The sequence below is a fragment of the Tasmannia lanceolata genome, unplaced genomic scaffold (assembly GCF_043159265.1).
Source record: "Tasmannia lanceolata isolate RefF3 unplaced genomic scaffold, GAP_Taslan_0.1 ptg000008l, whole genome shotgun sequence".
NCBI classification, from domain to species: Eukaryota; Viridiplantae; Streptophyta; class Magnoliopsida; order Canellales; family Winteraceae; genus Tasmannia; species Tasmannia lanceolata.
In genome coordinates, this window is record NW_027518685.1 from 16,935,365 (window position 1) to 16,954,102 (window position 18,738).

Below are 18,738 nucleotides of genomic sequence, written 5' to 3' on the forward strand. Positions count from 1 at the left end.
TGGCCTTAGCCCATTGGCTAGTAGTAAACTTACCTCTGTTCGCTATTGACCAGAGTTTTTTTTGCCATCGGGATGAAATAAACCCATCTTGGGTGAAATAAACTCCTCTTCGAACATGTGCTTAAAGAGTTTATAGTGAACGGGCTAAGAAAAACTTGTTAATGGATGCCACGCACACTTGTCTTTTGGATTGTCAATGGTCCAAAACTCACAATGCTCGGATGAATTGCATGATTGGTTAATGGGTGACAAATGGAAAAAAAAATGTGAAATGCTCAAAAAATGGCTGACAAAGTGGTGTTTATCTACAGATGTGAGATTTATATCGTGTGGGGGCCATTTAGTACAGTATTTTTCAAAGAGCGCTAGGACGATCCGAACCATTCATTTACTGGGCCACAATGTAAATACGTTATGCCCCAACAATCATTTCCATACGATTATACTAACCCTCCGATCTGTAGAGAGTTCCCTAATATGTAGTCCCTTTAGAGATCGGAGGGTTAGGTTCAACAAATGAACGGCTCAGATTATCCTATAAAATGTGTCATGATTAAAGCTTTGGAAAAAATCGCAGATTTTCATGACCAAATCTGTCAATGAATTAAGGGACTAATTATGTGGTGGCAAAACCTATTTACGTTATGGCCGCACAAAAAGACGGTTTGGATCTTCCTATGGAGCCGGCCAACAAATGGACGGTTTAGATCATCCTATGGAGTGGGCCTCCAATGCTTTTTCAAAAATACTGTACTAGACGGCCACACATCATATAAAATCTCATTCTCCACAAATAAGTGCTAATTTTGTAGGGAAATGCTACATTCGCCCTTCTTTCTTTACTTAGGGCAGCCCCCTCTAGTGTAATTATGCATATTCTTTTACACTAGAGGGGGCTGTTTCAAGTAAAAAATAGGGGTGAATATATCACTTCTCAATTTTGTAGCATGAAATGTGATTGAGGATGGTCCCACCACAATCAGTCTCTCTCTCTCTCTCTCTGTGCAATCTCCTGTAGATCGGAGGGATAGGATCATCCTATAAAAGGAGAGTCAAAATTCATGTGCTAACACAGTTGCCAGCTGTTGTTGCATTATTGCTTTGTCTTTTCCTTTTGTCCCTTGAAATAATACAAGTGGTGTTTCAACCTCAATTATTTTTATTCCTGCTTCAGATTTTTCTAACTTTCTAGAAAAATCATTTGTTGAATTATTGAAGTTGCCGTATACCAATTTGCTTAGACCACCGTCTTCTCTTTCTTTATCATTACTTCTATTTACGTTGTTCTTCAAATAGCCTTCCTCACCAATTCCACATCTATGCCCGAATTGTTATTTGCATTCTAGATTGAGCAAAAGTATCATGGAAAAGATCCAAGAGGTGAGCCAGCCTATTGGCTCTACCAATTTTCCAGCAGGGTTTGTGATTTCTTATCCTCTGCGAGAACCGGTCGAGTTGATACCAGGCCCAACAATTGTACATCAACATGCTGCATCAAAGTTATTAGATCGTCTTATGGGGCTAGTTTTGAATGATCACACCAGAAAGATTGGAATATATGGTATGGGAGGAGTAGGTAAGACTACTCTTGTACGTAACTTAAATAATATGTTAGCCGAAGGATCTTCTTCGGCGCAACCCTTTGATATTGTCATTTGGGTCACTGTGTCAAGCATCACAGACTTGCATGGGATCCAATTCCAAATTGCTAGAAGATTGGGATTGAGGAATGAGTTGAGGGGAGAGAGCAAGGAAAGAGGGACCAACATATTGTTGGAAGAATTGAAAAAAGAGAAGAAATTTCTCTTGATCATGGATGGTGTTTGGGAGAAAATCGATTTGGACAAGGTGGGCATTCCACAAGGAGAAGATTTCCTGGGTTGTAAGATCATATTAACATCCAGATCTTTGGATGTCTGTAACCAGATGGAGACGAATGAAAACATTAGAGTCGACGGTCTAAATGATGAAGCGGGTTGGGAGTTGTTTGGTAATTATGTTGGAGACTTACCTGATGTCGAAGAGATAAAATCTCTAGCAAGGGAGGTTGCTCAAGCTTGTATGGGGTTGCCACCAGCAATTAAGGTTGTTGGTAGCTCTATGAGAGGAAAGAAAACGGTCGGGTTTTGGAGGGATGCCTTGGAAGGACTTAGAAGGTCGGCAATTATTATTGAACCTGCTGAGGAGGTATTTTTGCCTTTGAAATGGAGTTACGACTCGTTACAAGGTAAGAACATCCAATCCTGCTTATTGTATTGCTCGTTATTTCCTAAGGATTTTTCTATTGGAGAAGGTGAGCTCATACAATATTGGAGAGCTGAGGGATTACTAGATGAATCAATGAATCCAGAGGAATCCTCGGATACTACTGGAGTTGCTTTGATTGAAAAGCTCAAGAATTCTTGCATGCTGGAACCTGGAAATCATCAAGGAACAGTAAAAATGCATGATATTATTCGCGAGTTCGCTCTATGGATGGTGTCCTCATCTAAAGATGGGAGTAAATTCTTTGTACAATCTGACATGGGCTTCAATAAGATGATGATTGGGGAGGGGATGCATGATTCAATTAAAAGAGTATCACTTATTGGTGGGGAACTAAGTGAGATTCCTAAGTATTTAGCTGGATGCTCTAGGCTATCAACTTTGTTTCTACAGAGTAATCCTCTTAAGAAGATCCCTAAGGAATTCTTTCTAGGTTTGAAAGCACTTAGAGTCTTGAATTTAAGTGGCACACTTATAGAATCACTGCCAAAAGAGGTGGGCGAACTGAGTAATCTAAGGTTACTGAATCTATCTTGGACGGGTGCGTTAGAAAGCATTGAAGCCCACACAATCTCAAGTTTGTCTAGCCTGGAGGTACTAGACATGTATGAGAGTGGTTATGGGTGGAACTTGAAAGGCGAGGTGGATGAGGAAAGTGCGACGTTGGAGGAGCTACTACATTTGAAGTGCTTGTATTTTCTTCGAATCAGGGTATATAGCAATGCTCATCTTCCTTTGGATTTGGATTGGTTGAAAAGACTGACAAGTTTTCAAATTTACATAGGGCATAATAGAGGAGATCGTGATTGGTTACCATTACAAGCAGGGGAAAGAGTGGTGGAGATCGATGGCGATGTTGAACACTTGGCCAAATGTGCTGAGGGGATGTTAAGCATTGCAATTGATTTAGATTTGAAGGGGGGCATTATAAATGGAATATGGGAACTTTCTAAGAGTATACAACTACAATGCTTAAAATCACTTAATATTTACGAATGTCAAGTGAGAAAGCTAATGATAAGAAGAGAAGATGTCCAACATGAGGTACTACCAAATCTAGAGGAAATATCCCTTACAGCTATTGAGAACGTAGAAAACATTTGGGAAGAAATGGTTGCAAGTGGAGGAGGAAGAAGATTTCCTAAATTACGAAAGATCGCAGTGATTCATTGTGAGGGGTTGAAGAGTCTCATCCCCTATGATTTCCTTCAAGAACTAGACAACCTTGAAGACATCTATGTACGGAATTGTTCCAATATGGAGGAGATATTTGGAGCAAAGGTGGTTGATGAAAATACACCGAAGATAGTCTCAACCAATGTGGCGGACAGAAATGCACTTCCAAAGCTACGGATTTTAACACTTGGAGTGTTGCCGCGATTGAGGTGCATTTGCCAAGAAACATTTTCATTGCCTGCTTTGGAGATGATTACTGTAGAGCGGTGCGATGACCTACGAAGGCTTCCTTTTTCTACCGGTAACGCAAATAAAATACGAGAGATCGAGGGGGAAGAGGAATGGTGGAAGAAATTAGAATGGGAAGATGACGATACCAAGTTGAATCTTCAAAAATATTTCAAAGCCTCTGTCTCTCATGTGTATCCATTACCCCGTGCCTTCTTACTAGATAATGAATAAGCCTTGCAATGTTCACAACAATATCATCATCAAATTAATGTCATTCTATTTTTCTTGCTGGAGAAATGAGGTTTTATATTGCAATAACTGAATAGATGAACATGTTTAATTTGATTTTCCTGTCAACCAAAATTGAACAATTACTGCAAAGACATATTTCTCCCTTGCTCACATATGAACTCACTCAATTTGAATCTTTTTACACTTCCTTTTTTTTTCTTTTGGCTTGTATTTTGACCATCTTGGTCCCCTGGGCTGTACCCTCATTTTAATGATGGGCAGTGATAAATCGACCCATATAGGGCAGTGCTGAGAGAGAGAGAGAGATGGGTTCGATTTAAGATAGTAGGGGGTCGATTTATCACTGCCCTTAAAAATTTGTTGCCATTTGGGAAAAAAATAGAGAAAGACGACAGGAAAAGAATAGTTGGAATATTTTGTCATCCACAAGTGAACGAGTAAATGATGAGGGATGATGCCAGCACTGAAATATTTATAGAGCTATGATTAGGAAAGTTATCTGAAAATGTTTCTAAACAAGAGCAGTCAAAAGAACGAATAGATGACCAACTTGAAGCATACTAGTGGCAACATAAACACAAATTCAAAAACTTACGAAGGAAAATTAGAGGAAAGACCAGGTAGATGTAAAATAAAAAGTATCTTAGAACACTGTTGGAAAGATAAGATGCCCACCTTGAAGCATGACTGCCATCTTAAAATTATTTTTCTTCCACATCTAGAAATATGATGTATTTATGACTTCTTTAAGATATCATTACAAACTAAAGGTCCTTGGAACAAAAAATTGAACTGCGGCAGTTCAAGTTACCTTTGTTTTATGTGTATTCAAACAATGGAGGAATTCTAGAAAAAGAATTATTTTCTATACTTCTCTAAAGAATTCATGCAATCCAAACAAAGCCTAAAATGGCAACAAAAATCAATGGTTTAGCTTTTCTTGACAGAATCCTATACGAGGCTTAGACGTACGTATCAAAGGCCAAGGATCATCCAATTAAGGTATTGATGCAGAAACATAGCTTTTCTTGGCATTTTTGTCATTCTAGAAAAGCTAGGGGTGTTTTTGTCATTTCATTTTGTAATTGGCTATAAATAGCCCATTTTCCCACCAATTGGAGGGAGAGGCTCTCATTTTGATTTGAATAAAAAAAATTGAATATGATTTTGATGCAAGAGCTCGTAAAGAACATATCAGATACCTTAGATGTCCATTCCAGTTCAGAGATCTCTCGATTTGCCTGACAGTAATTTTGGAGAAGCTTCATTTCTCAACGGATTGAGTTTGTCAATTGGAAATTTGAGTTACAGATCATGTTAAGTATCGGTTGTTGAGTTAGAGTTTCTCTAACTCCACGGTTATATCTCGTTATCTATAATGATACGATGGATTAACCCGTGGTAAATTATCTCTTGAAAAGCTCCCTATATCTATGTTTAAATTTTCAATGTGGGACTAAAGCCAAGGTTTTGATCTTAGGTTCTTCGTCTGTTAGGAGTTTTGAGAGGGCTAGGAACACTTAAAAATGGTTTAGGAATGGATTTATTTGAAAAGGGGCGTAGGGAGGGAAAACTAGGAGGTATGATCAAAATTTAATTTTGAATTTTTATCCATTCCAAATCCCGACAGATGCACGATGATGCAGGCCAGGGAAGATAAATAGACGAAAGAAGAGAAGAAGAAGAGATGAGGGAGAATAGAGGAGAAAGAGCAGAATAGAAGAAGAAGAATGGGAGAAGAAGAGAATGGGGAAGAAGAAGAAATCTGTAGGGGAGAGAGATCAATTCCATAGAAAATAAATAAATTCCTTAATTCTAAATAGCATGGAAAATAAAAGTCCTAAAACTAAATATATACCGTAGAAATAAAAATCATAGAAACTAAATATCATGAAATAAATTCTTAAAAGTCCTAATGGGCAAATATGCCATTTATTGGGCCTACAATCCGCATCATAGGAGCAATATGAGCTCCGACCGATAGATAGTATGCCTACCAGTTGGTTAAAAGGAGGGTTGACCTAGGGAGTTTTTGATAGGAAAATGATATCATCTCAACAACTTTTTGTTATTGGCGCTGTTCTAGCTTGTAGTTTCTTTTTTAATTGGCTTGTGAGAATTATTGGGATCCATAAAGACCTTTTGACAGATCTTTAAATATTAGAACAGAAGATAGGTGAGCTCATATATGAAAACATGGTTGTGATGATATCATTTCCCTTTCGATATATTGGGCCAAGGGAGAAATTATATGGTGGACCGGGCTTTGCACGCACTTGCAGCAAACAAAAACAGTGGAGCCCACATTTTTTTGGGTGATCCAAAGCATTCATTTCTGGGCACACCCTATCTACACTAGGGCCCAACAATTGAATGGTTTAGATCACCCCAAACAATGTGGGCCCCATTGTATTTTTGGGATGGTGCATGCACGGCCGTCCATCATATAAATTCTCATCTTTTATGATATTTTCATTTAGTAGAGTTCTAGGGATTTCCTAATCCTAGAATTCCCTAGTAAGGAAGCCACTTTGAGTGGCTCCGTGGAATCTCTTCTATTAGCCGTGTAGCCGTTTGGGTTTGGATACACGGATTTTAGAATCTTGGATTTCCCTTAAAATCCTGGATGGGAGATAAGAGAAGAAGGAGACCGAATGTATGCTATTTTCTGATTTCATGTCCTTCTTTCTGTCGAGCGAGAGAGTAAGAGATCATCCTCTGTTTCCAGGTTTTAGAAATCTCAGGATGGGGAAGATATTTCTAAAACCTAGATTTCTTACTTAAAATACAGAATTTAACAGCACTTTCAACCTAAAACATGCATTCTAAAATCTACGTATCCAAACAACACCTTAGCAGTTTTAGGATTTTAGGGTTTTAAGGCTGGTATTTTCGAAAGATGGTAATTAGAATTTGGAAGATCACAACCCACCTCATTTATCAATGCTTTTGCTGCGGAAAAATAAAAATAAAAAAATTAACCGTTTGACTCAGTTACATCTCTAGCCGTCCATTCGTAATTCCACGTGTCGGATGATTAGAATCCAACAAGCACTACTCGGTTAAACAGCGGTTCTTTCTTTGAAGCGAAAGCGGGAGGAAAAAAATAAATAAATTCTGTTCTTAGAAGAAACAAGTTGGGTTTTCTCAGATTTCAATACTCGCTCCTTCCAATATGCCACAAGGTACTTCTTCCTCTCTTGGGTTTATTCTGATTAGGTATTTTTGGTTGCAAATATTCATTCATTCCTTGCAATTTTTGCTTGCTTCTCAGATCTTCCGGGTTTCTATTTCGACCCAGAGAAGAATAGATACTTCCCTGTCAAAGGTCGGATTCCGGGTTCAAACCCTAATACTACTGCTTCTCATATTCAAGGCTCATCATCATCAAAGCCGAACCGGGTATCTCTTTGGTTTCTAGTTTTCTAGAGCCAAAATTTCTCTTCTTTTATGTTTTTAGCAGCTCTGTACACATATTAATTATCCACTTTCAGCATGTTATAGGATATCTTCATTTTTTAAACTTCAAGAGATGGGATTGATTGATTGCTCTCTAATCTCTCAACCTTATGGTGCGTTTGCATGTAATGCCCAAATTCCAATTTGGGTTTTTTTTTTTCAGCTTGCAATTTATATGTAAGTTGAAATCTCAAAAGTCTCAAATTGTCCCAATTTCAATTAGCCTTTTTCTCCCCTGAAAGTTAATGGTAGGATATTGATAAACTAGTTTTCAGTAAGATATACATTCAACCACCCTTAGTAAAATATACAGATTATTGGTACCATGATGTGATATAGGACTCTTAGTCAGACTAATGCGTACATTTTAGGATACGGGGATGTGGATAGTTATTGAGTCTCGTTGCATTCAATAGCTTCATTTGCTTGTGCTCATCTGAAATTTAAGGGGCTGGCTTTGGGTAGCTATGTGAAACGCTGTGTACTTTGGAATTTATAGGTGTTAGGCAACATCACTGGCGGCCAAGCGAGATTGAACGTGTCAGGACTCTTGAACATGTAAAAAAGGCTCTTTTTAAAATCTCTACTAAGATTAACTTTGCAAGAAGTATAACCTGATTTTGTCGATAAAATTTGGGCTCCCTTTTTTGTCCTGAAAATTGAAATATTGTAAAATATATGGATATAGCCATTTTAGACCAGATATAGCCATTGTAGATCTCGTAAAAATCTACGAAACTAACCATTGTTCACTTAAAATGGATATTTGGGTTCTAAAATTCTTCCTTTATAGAAGTTTCTTATGGAGTGAAGCACCCTCTTTTCAAGTGTGATAATACTGGGCTTGTGATGGCGAGACGCCGCACAACTGGTTGGTCATGGTGGCAATCACTGCCCATGCAAGAGAACATCTAAAACATAACAAGAGGATTCCTTCTCTCGTTATGCAAAAAATGAGTCATATTCTTACTTTTATCAGGAGTTATGTTTCTACTTTTATTTCTATTACATTTGTTAATGGATTATATATGATTGGTCTGTCAAGCTATTTGTCAATATTCAATACTTGGTTGGTTTAGAATAGCAATTGTTAAATGTAGAAGTTTGTGGAATCTAGGAGATCTACTAGCTAGGGTTTTTAGTTCTTGTTATTATAAATGATAATGTATATGGATTTCAGGGAACCTTTTGATATTGACTAAAGGAAACTCATGTGGAAGAGCTTGGCTCCTCCTCTTGTGAGCTAGTGTTTGACACCCCAAAAGCTTGTGTTTGATCTTGTCTCACTTCTTGATTCCACTACGCGCTGGATCATTTGGTATCAAAGCCATGTTTGTTCTTGTGATTTTGCGATCGACAAGAACACAATGGTGGGACCGTGGGAGTTCGTAGAGGTGGGCGAGCTTCCGTTCCTGCATATCCTCCTCAAGAGCGTGATATTAGTGATGTCAAAGTCAGATTTGAGAAGAGAAGTTCAGCAACTAATTTGACTAACGGAATGTATAGAGTGCATATAATCTTAGAGTCACGATGAATCTAGCCTCAGTTTTAATGACGACATCAACCCTTTCCATTGCGAGGCTCCACGAGATGAGTCAAATGAAGGGCTGAGAAACAATCATTGGGCTCGTTATCCAAATCAGATGCTACACATTGATCTAAAGGTGGATTTATTGGAGTTTGAAGGTATCATCAAACTCAACAAATTTATTGGTTTGCCACTTTTATATATATTTTTATGATTATTATAACGAGGAAGAAGTACCATTTGAAGAGACATTTCCATTTTCTGTTGACGATGACAATGGCAACATTGAGGAGAAAGAAGATTCATATGATGAGACTGCACCGAGAGGATCTTTTCTCTCTGTATGAAGTAATCTAGGCAATATGCTCCACACCACCATCGGTGGAGATATGTTTCCCTTTGGTGATTGATAGTAGGAGCCATGACCCGTTCACGGAAGTATTGATGTAGGATTTTTATGGAAAAATGGGATGCAAGGAGGGCTCGACGGGCTAGAATATGTTTCAAAAGATCCAGTTGGAGGGAAGCAAGGAATTTTTGGTATAAAAAGATGCTAAAATTAGCAACTGCCACAGGAGATTGGAAATGATCCAACCATTGTGTTTTCACAAAATGTTGCTTTTTAGTTAGAAAACACTTTTGGAAGCTAATACCAAAGTTTGAAGTCAATGTTTCCCTTTGGTGATCGATAGTAGGAACCATGCCCCATTAAAGGAAGTATCATAGTAGCTGGAAACTGCTTGGGCAGGTGGGAAACTCGTTTCCCCTAAAAGGCGTTTCGGAAAGGTGAGAAACTCGTCTCCCATAAAAGGTGGAAACTCGTTTCCCAAATTCATGAGAAACATATAAGAAACTTATATGAAATATGTGAGAAACGAAATGTGAAACGTGTGGGAAATATGTGTGAAACTTACGAAAATCATTTAAAAAAAAATTGTGGAATAGATATTAATAAGGAAAGCAACAACGTATACCGTAATAAAAGCTAAAAGTAAGAAATATCCAAATAGAAATTTGAACTTAACAAAATTTAAATCTACAAAATCATATATTTCATGTTTTCCTTATGTTTCACATGTGTTTTCATTAACATTTTCTTTATCGTTTCTGAAACGTTTCTAATGTGTTTCGTAAGACGTTTCTCGTACAAATTTTTATTGTTTTCCCATTTCTCGTTTCTCCTCTGATTTTTTTCTTGCGTTTCCCGTTTCGCTTCCCGAATCCGTTTCCCACCCTGGCAACTATAGGAATTCGATGGAAGGATAGGATGATAGGATGGCTTGAAGGGCTAGAATCCATTTCAAAAGATTCAATTGGAGGCAAGCAAGGAATTTCCCGGTGCTTTGCATAAGGTCTAGTTCCTTGGGCACTGGATTGGCGACATCATGAGTTGGTTGGATTTGCTTATGTACCTGCCTGGAACTTCCTTTACTACAGATAAATTGACATAGTGAGCGATTTTTAGAAAACATTGTTACAAGCTAATACCAAAGTTTGAAGTCGATCGGATTAATAAAATTTAGATCTGAGTGTATATTGTTTTTTTTCCCCGTAGAAAACATCAAACTCTAGGTCTGGATCGGATCATAAGTCACGATCTACCAATTAGATGAGATATGGATTTTTACTTTGATGGGTTGCCCATAGTCTAGAGTGAAACCCTAGAATTTTATCTTGGCCGGATCGTTGGATCAATGATTGAGATCCAATGAATGAGGCTGTTTCTGAGAAGATGAAAATCTGTCTCAGATTGAAGTCATGAACAAACAAGAACGATTTGTAAACACAAGAAGGATGTAGATTGGAAGAGAAGAGTAGTAGGAGAGAATAGTAGAGAAAATATACTCACTAAAAATGCCATTCAAAAAAAAAGAAAAAGACTTAAGATCACTTGGCGTAGGGTACCCCACCACTAACATTCCATAGGCATCCTGCCGGAGGAGAAAAGTTCGGAGAATCACTCATCCATGCAAGAGCAAGAGCTTTAAGCTTCATCAATATTCATCATTCATTCAATTCAACCATCCATATTTTAATGGCCATAGGGCCTACATTTTATAGACTCAAGGACTTGTAGTAGAGACATGTAAAATTGGAGTGGGAATGCTCTCTCCCAACTAGGAAACAGATTCCCACTCTCCCTTTTAGAAACTCCCCTTTTCTAAAACTCTAATTGTACTCAAAGACTAGGTTAGAAACTCTACTAAAACCATGGTTTTAAATTTCGTGCAAAACATTTCATTTCCGCCGAAATATTTCGGTTTCGGCACAAACCGAAATGAAATTCACATGAAGTCGTTTCTTTACAAGATTTCACTGAAATTTTACCGAAATTTCACCTAAGTTCCAAAATTTTGCCGAAATGTCCCCGAAATTTTGTTTGAAATTTAATTTTTTGACTTTTTTACAAAATTTCCACCGAAATTTTAAAAATGTACACCGAAATGTTAGAATTTCTACTGAAATTTATGAAATTTCCACCGAAATAGCCGAAATTTCAACCGAAATTGACACCGAAATTCTAGACATTTCGGTTGAAATTAAAAAAATAAATGAAATCATAATCATATTTTTACATGATTTCAGCTGAAATTTTGGCTTGAAACCGAAACATTTCGGTTTCGGTGGTGGCCGAAACTTACACCGAAACCGAAATTTAAAACCTTGACTAAAACTCATTGATTTACCGTATAACCTATAAGAAACCCCCTTTATTAAAACTGCAACAAGCCTAATTTAATATTGAATAAAATATTAGTTTCGGGTTTGGTACCAGATTTCGACCGAAATTGAAATTTCGAAATTTCAACGTCCGAAACCGGTACCGAAACCGAAACTTTAAACCTTGCTCTTAACTTGTTACAATCATTAAACATACCTCCTAACTTCTTTTTTTGAATTTTAAAACATAACGCAACCTCCTAAATTTGTTTTCTAACTAAAACTTTTTATTAATTAGAACTACTAAAAACCCAAATCTAAACCTTGCGACATTACTAAGTCAATTCTTTACTCACGAAAACCCGAAAGAAAGAAAAAATCCCCATTTTAAAAGTTTGACTGTGAACAAATTTGTCAAACTATAATTTTGGCCCATTTCATTACCTTGTGCTTCATTCGAAAATCTTCAATTGTTAGAGGTGCCTTCTGGACCCTGCTTGGTCTTCAAGGCTGTTGGAAGAATCTCTTGGCTTGAAGTTGTTGAATGATGGCCCCCATCATGTATGCCCACTTGTGGATGCCACTTGGGTTACCGCTGGATTGTTCTCTCTCTAAAGATTTTTGTTTTTGTATGGTGCCAATATTGTTTGGACCTCAATGAGCAAAAGATTTCTTAGGTTGGTCATTGTTATGATGTTTTTGACGACAAGCTATTAGATTTGGAGAATGACTTAGATTCAAGGGCAAGTCTTTTGTAATCCCGAGAGAACGATGGCGAGATGGCGCACAATTGGACAGGGATGTTGACGATCGCGGCTCATCCAAGAAAACGTCTAAACCACGACAAGAGAATTCCTTCTCATTATGCAAAAGAAGAGTCTTATTTCTACTTTTATTAGGAGTCATGTTTGTACTTTTATTTCTGATATAGTTGTTGATAGATTATTTATGTTATGTCTTTCAAGCTAGTTATCAATACTTGGTTGGATTATAATTGTTGTTAAAAGTAGAAAGTCTAGGGAATCTAGGAGATCTACTTGCTAGGTTTTGTAACTTATTAACATAAATGACGGTGTATATGGATTTTTAGATTAGGAAAACTTCCTTCTCATTATAATTGTCGTTAAAAGTAGAAAGTCTAGGGAATCTATAATTGTTGTGAAGCATGGCTCCCAATTTTTTTATAAATTAGAAAAGCTTGTTTTTTGCAGGCTGTATATACTTCAGAAGGTGCTAGATTGTTATGCAGTCTATTTGGATTTGGAATAAATGCACTCATTCTTTTGCAGACAAATGATAAAAGTAACACACAAAGGAGAAAGAGAATCAAAGCTGCTGACCTGTTTCAACTTAGGGAGTTGTCTGGTAAACTGATCACTTTCAGCAAACGAAAGAGCAGCTTTCAGCATGAGTACCAAAACATACAAGCTTCCCAACCTACGGTATCTTTCTTCTGTATTTACCTTATTATTATTTTATTTTTTTTGCTTGTGAACTTACTCTCCTAAGGCGTCAACATGCATATTTTTCGGTTACAACAACGAGCATGAGGTTTACTGCCAATTTAACACTTCTGTTGTCACTGAAATTGAATGGAATAAATTCTGTCCAGTGGCCTTATTAAAACCAAACAGTATTTGCAAGCTAAATGCTTGTGGGCTATGTGGATTGATCTATGCAAGTTTCACTGGCGAAGATCATCATCATGTTCAAAGGATTCTTGAATGGAAGAAACAAATGAAGTAATTGTTGCTTGGAGTTTTGGTGAAACTGTCCTTCATATCATTGAGGTCTCTTCTGATCTCTATAGATAATGAAATAATTACATGCAGTGTGATATAGTAAGCAACTAACACCAAAAGCAGTCAATGACCAGAAGTCCCTTAGATATTAATTGACTATATACATGAATGACAATTGTTAGATATATCGAGGGTATACTGGTCATTTCACCAGTATAACCCCTAATCATGTACTCTTGTGTATAGGAATGCAAAGTACCAATACTTCACCTTAGGATTTTCGTACTGTACTTAACAGAAACTTCCTAGTTGGATGGGAAGCTCGCTTCGGAAGCTAAGTTCTTCCCGCTTCCCAAATTTAGGGGAAGCACGCTTCCCATATGCTTCCTATGCATTTCCTCTTAATTATGAGTTTGCTTCTTATTGAGGTGATTATTTCTTCCTGAAATAATACTTTCTCCTTTTGATAATGATGAAGAAGTGTATTTAACAAAATAGTGCATTTAGAAATTGAAGCTCGTTTTAAGTTTCAAATGAAATTATGTGGATCTTTTTCCAAAAACTAACATTAAATATATATGAATAAAACACGTGAAATTGTAAATTCCAAAACTTATAATTCTAATTAGTTGCGAAGTCTTCTTTTCTACGTGTAATCCTTACCTATATTAACCCTTCCTACCTAAACCTATGACAATTCTACCTTTTCTATATATTTCATGTTCACTTCCAATGAGGCTTCTTACAAGCTTCATAGTGAGTTTTATTGTCGCTTCTCATAATTTTCACTTTACTTGGTTTTTGATTTATTTGCTTCCCACATTTTCTCTTTTCTAAACCCCTTGCTTTCGCTTTCCGCTTCACTTCTTGCACTTGCTTCCCACTCTGGCGACTATTGTCTCCACCTCCAAATGGGGAACACAAGAACTGTGCATGACTTGACTGACTACTCCCCTAGCATAGTTCAAATTTGGTTGGGTCATGGTTAGGTCTATCAGTTTGCCTACTAATCTCTATGGATGCCTGGAGCCCTGGATCACTTGTGACTCGTGAGTTCCTCTTTGGATTTGATATGGTGATGATTGTTTTAGCTCCATCAGCTACTCCCTCTGCTTCACCTTTGTTTCGTAAAGAATATCAGGAATGCATTTTTCATTGTTGCAAAATGAAGCTGCCCCCTTTGGAGCAGGCAGCCATTTTTCTTGGAAGCTTTTTTTACGACGTGTAAGTCCTTAGAAATGTCAAGGACTGTGTTCATCTGTCTTTTCGAATTTCCACTGTATAGTAACTTGAAACTACAAGAACTGTCATTTCTTCATTTTTATTCTTTATGAATATCAGTGGATTTCATTTCGAAAAAGAAAAAAATGAATATGAGGGGCATCTTCATTCCTTTGAAAACCAAATCATCATCAACATGTCCTTGACCTCTCAGACCAGGCTCGTGTAAGCAGCTTGAGACCATATATTGCCTTTATGATGCATGCGTGACCCATGGCCCACCAATGATTGGTGTGTAGGGCTCATGGTCCTCCACTGGTCAATCTGACTCTTAGGGAGTCATAAGGGAGTACTTTATTTACGTTTTATTAGTAGTTTCTTATGACTTAAAAGTTTGTTGTAAGCTGAAATAAAGGACATTTGTTTTTATTAGAATAGTGGTTTAAGTGAATTCACCTTCTTCATGAAAATTTTCTAAAGGATTCATTACCTGACCCCAACTAGTTTGGGACGAAGGCGTAGTTGCGTTGAGTGGTTTAAGTGAATGTTACTTTTTTTTTTTTAAATCTTCCCCTTATGTTAAGGGTTTAAAAAGGGGAAGTCATGCCCCAAGAATTCTTGGGTTTGGGGCTTTATTTTGTTTATAAAGCATGGATAGAGAGCTTCCATTCTTAGCTCGCATCTTCCAAGATAAGGACTTTAGGGTGGAGCTTGCTGCTGGGTTTGGGTTCCTTTTCAAGCAAGTCATTGTATCTGTTCTTTCTTCTCTATTCTCTGTAGGTTGGGTTATCTCTTAATGTTTGTGGAGATTTATTCTTGCTTAATCTGTTATTTCTGCCCTTGATCTGTCTTTTTGGTAGTTTTGGGCATTGTTTCATCATATTCCTATATTAATTTGTTTAAATTTGTGTTTTTTTGTATCTATACCCACAGTCCCTTGGACTGATTTAGCAAGAAATCTGATTTTACATTCCAGAACTTGCAATTTCAGATTTTTTTGTTGCTCTTTGCTGATTTGAAAGTTATAATTCCTTTGATTCCAATGTGAGTTACATATTTGTTTGCAGACAACCTGCAGACTACTTATCTCCAGATTACTCTTTTCTATTCTTCTTCATTTAATCTGATGAATACAATCAGTTTGCTATGAATCTGAATTTCAGAACTGTTTAACATCAGATCTAACATCTGAAATTCAATCTTAATTTCCACACTGTTTAGCCTTGGCACAACGGTAAGGTTGCTCCATTGTGACCTGGTTGTCACGGTTTCGAGTCACGGAAACAGCCTCTCTGCGAAGCAGGCGTAAGGCTGCGTACATCTAGCCCTCTCCAGACCTAGCAATGGCGGGAGCCTCGTGCACTGGGCCACCCTTTAGCATTTGTAATTCAAACTGAGTTTCTGATCTGTTTTGGGTCTGATCTAACTGAATTTCGATTTTTGTTTCTGTTACTCATTTCATGATCTGAACTTTCTGTCTACTTGCTTTAATCTTTGAAATCTCCGATCTGTTCATGATCAGATCTAACTATAGTTTCCAAACTCCCCTGCGTCATCGTGGGGTACCTTGAGTCGACTTCCTTTTGCATTGGCCACATTCTGCGTTTTTTGCCATACAAAGTCAATAAAAACCCCTTCGATTCGCCCGAGTTATGACCGTGTCAACTGAGTACTCGGCCACGTCAACCGAGTGCTCGACTGTGTTGTGCCGAGTTGACTAGGATTTTCTTTGGCTGCGCTTTTACCCGTATTCGCATTTTGAAAGTGAATCTTGTGAAAACTGATCACCATACCTGAAACTCTGAGAATTTAGCTTCCGACCTGCGCCACTTGGACAGGTTGGGGCATTGTCTGGGTTTTAATCTATATGGTTCTTTGTGCCGAGGAGGATTGAATTTAGTTCTTAAATCTTCTGTTCACTAAAGCAGGGATTGTATAATTAGTAATAGTACAAAAAAAAAAACCAGCAGCCTTTAATTGCTGATTTTAATGTTCTTGAGCCATCACATGCAAGAGACTGTTGCAGAATTTGAGATTTTTCCTTACGTGGTCCTCATTGAACCATTAATTTTGGGCTAACTCATCTCATTCATGTACAATATATTGGTTTCTCGAGGGGGCTCTGCTTGACAGTTGCTTGAATTGTTACTTGTATGGAACTTTGAAGGAAGGCTCAGCAAAGGAGCATGTGCCTGGAGCAGTCATTTTTCAGCAGCTCGAGGTTGGGAGTGGTCTAGGTGATGACCATACAATATGACCTATATATCCATGCAATTATTTATTAAGTAATGTTTTGTATTTACAAAAAAAAAACATGTGTATTTTCCAAAAATAGACACAAAAGCAAAAGAAATTGGTATGATGCCTCCCATTCAATCCATTCTAGACTTCTAGTACATTAAAGAGAACTAGAAGAGTGAAACCAAATAAATGCGGTATTTATCCATCACATTTTTCATCATATTCATATTTACGCAGTGTCAATATATTTTTCATGTTTCTCTCCCCCAAAAAATATATTTTACATGTATGATTTTTGTTATCTTCATAAATTTGAATGTCCATAATAATACGATGCATAACTTATTGCGCTTTTCATGGTCTAACTGTTTAATGTGTGGTAAATAAATGTGTGGTAAATAACCATAATCATATCTATATTCAGAATATATGGAGGGGGCGCTTTCCCTAGAAGGGTGGAATCGTGTTCCTAATAGGCAGCGAGCACACCTCTTGTAGGAAACCTCTCCTGGTTCACGGGTTCGTGTTTCAGGTGCGGGATCACAACCTGAGTGGATGGATCCAGCTTCCAAGTCATGGAATGCTGTGTATATTCTGTTTAGTTAGGTCACAACTTTTTCGGTGTTTGATTAGATTTTTTTCAGTGTTTTTTATCAAACTTTTTTTTGAACATATCTAGCAAAATCTTTATGGGTTTCTAATTTCTTATTTGGTATTTACAAAGTCTCAATGTACATGTTACAGGTTTGGAAGTATCAGAGCGCAAATTGCATTGCTGATGGTGCTTTGGAGCAGTTCTATGTTGATATTCAAATGCCACAAGGCCAAAAGGAGGCAGATGTTTTGTTAATGGGCTGTTTGAATGGATCCATTAGGTGAGATATGGATAGGTGACTCTTTGGTAGGCATTCATTTGTTTTCATTATCTCAATTATCTGCTCGATGTAGTGGATAACTGGATATATATTCGCGTGGGCCAGTATGTAATTTCACACGTCTCTTGTGATTGTTTTAGTTGTAATGGATGATTCTCTGAATTAAAAACCATATGGGAATTAGGTAGGGCAATGAATTGAGTTTATTGTTAAATTGTTGGATTCTTAGAAGCACGAAGCGGGGGCGGGGAAGCTTGGGGTCTAGAAGAGTCTAAGTTGGGAGCGCCATGAGAGTGTTTGTGTAATATTTTCTTTATATGTTTTTCAAAATTCAAGTACATCAAAAAATAGAAATTTTTAACCATCATCATATATATCTCTTCAAAATTTAAGTACATTAAAAAATAGTAATTTCTAACCATCTTCATTTTCATGCCTTCTTTTCCCGCGCCTTCTGAAGACGCCTTTGTGCTTGCTCCAATGAAGTACTTTGAAGAGTTGGAAGACTTTGGTACAAAGAAGTTAGACAGTGGAATTGGAGTAATAGGACTAGGTTGGGAGCATCATTGGAGCGGTTTCCTTCCTAAGGAGCGCCAAATCACGGTTCTAGTGCGGGAGCGGCACCCATGGGGAAGATTCATGCTTCTAAGGTTGGATTTAGCAGTTTATTTAAGGTGTAACCCCCTTCAAAATAAAATGCCTATAAAACATCCATCTTTTTTGTTCTGAAGTCAACCTTTCATTGTCCCACAATATTTCCATGTCCTGTTTTCAACCCAAATATTGAAAATCATAACATTCATGATGTCATAGAATCTTCCAATTATGAACTGGAACTGCATAAAAGATAGTGGAATCCTAGGTTATTATATCTTTTTTTTTATGGGTAAGATAGGTTATTATATCATTCAAAAAAAAAAAAAAAAAACTAGGTTACAAACCTTGGGGTACATTTGACACGAAATGGCAATTACACTAGGCATTTTGGTAATCATGTAAGAAACCCATTTATGCCTACACATCAGATAATTTATATTTCCAAATGCACATGATATTGCTGCAATATGTATTCTGTCCTTTATTTTCC

At 37.3% G+C, this 18,738-nt stretch overlaps 2 protein-coding genes across 4 annotated transcripts; both read left to right on the forward strand.

The window, feature by feature from the left end:
- Window positions 1-1,362: 1,362 nt before the first annotated feature.
- On the forward strand, window positions 1,363-3,903 carry LOC143882760 (disease resistance protein At4g27190-like). The gene has a single exon (XM_077386187.1). It carries the CDS (start codon window positions 1,363-1,365, stop codon window positions 3,901-3,903), a length of 2,541 nt encoding a protein of 846 aa, XP_077242302.1.
- Window positions 3,904-6,874: 2,971 nt separating this feature from the next.
- Window positions 6,875-18,734, forward strand: LOC143883320 (uncharacterized). 3 transcript variants are annotated; one of them, XR_013252360.1, is made up of 6 exons: window positions 6,875-7,109; window positions 7,199-7,326; window positions 12,862-13,014; window positions 16,703-16,772; window positions 17,521-17,651; window positions 18,112-18,734. XR_013252360.1 is itself a non-coding variant. In XM_077386669.1 (5 exons), the coding sequence occupies exons 1-5, from the start codon at window positions 7,100-7,102 to the stop codon at window positions 17,553-17,555; spliced, it is 396 nt and encodes a 131-aa protein (XP_077242784.1). In that variant the 5' UTR covers window positions 6,876-7,099; the 3' UTR covers window positions 17,556-17,984. The 3 variants fall into 3 exon arrangements, 2 of the variants coding, with proteins under 2 accessions (XP_077242784.1, XP_077242783.1); XM_077386669.1 differs by lacking the exon at window positions 18,112-18,734 and having other exon boundaries at window positions 6,876-7,109; window positions 17,521-17,984; XM_077386668.1 differs by lacking the exon at window positions 16,703-16,772 and having other exon boundaries at window positions 6,895-7,109; window positions 18,112-18,731.
- The last annotated feature ends 4 nt before the right edge of the window (window positions 18,735-18,738 follow it).

Coding starts and splice junctions, on each gene's coding strand:
- LOC143883320 (XM_077386668.1), top strand. Junction 7,327..12,861: donor CATCATCAAAGCCGAACCGG/GTATCTCTTTGG, acceptor ATTCTTTTGCAG/ACAAATGATAAAAGTAACAC. Junction 17,652..18,111: donor TGTTTGAATGGATCCATTAG/GTGAGATATGGA, acceptor CGCCTTCTGAAG/ACGCCTTTGTGCTTGCTCCA.
- LOC143882760 (XM_077386187.1), top strand. CDS start 1,363: ATGGAAAAGATCCAAGAGGTGAGCCAGCCTATTGGCTCTACCAATTTT.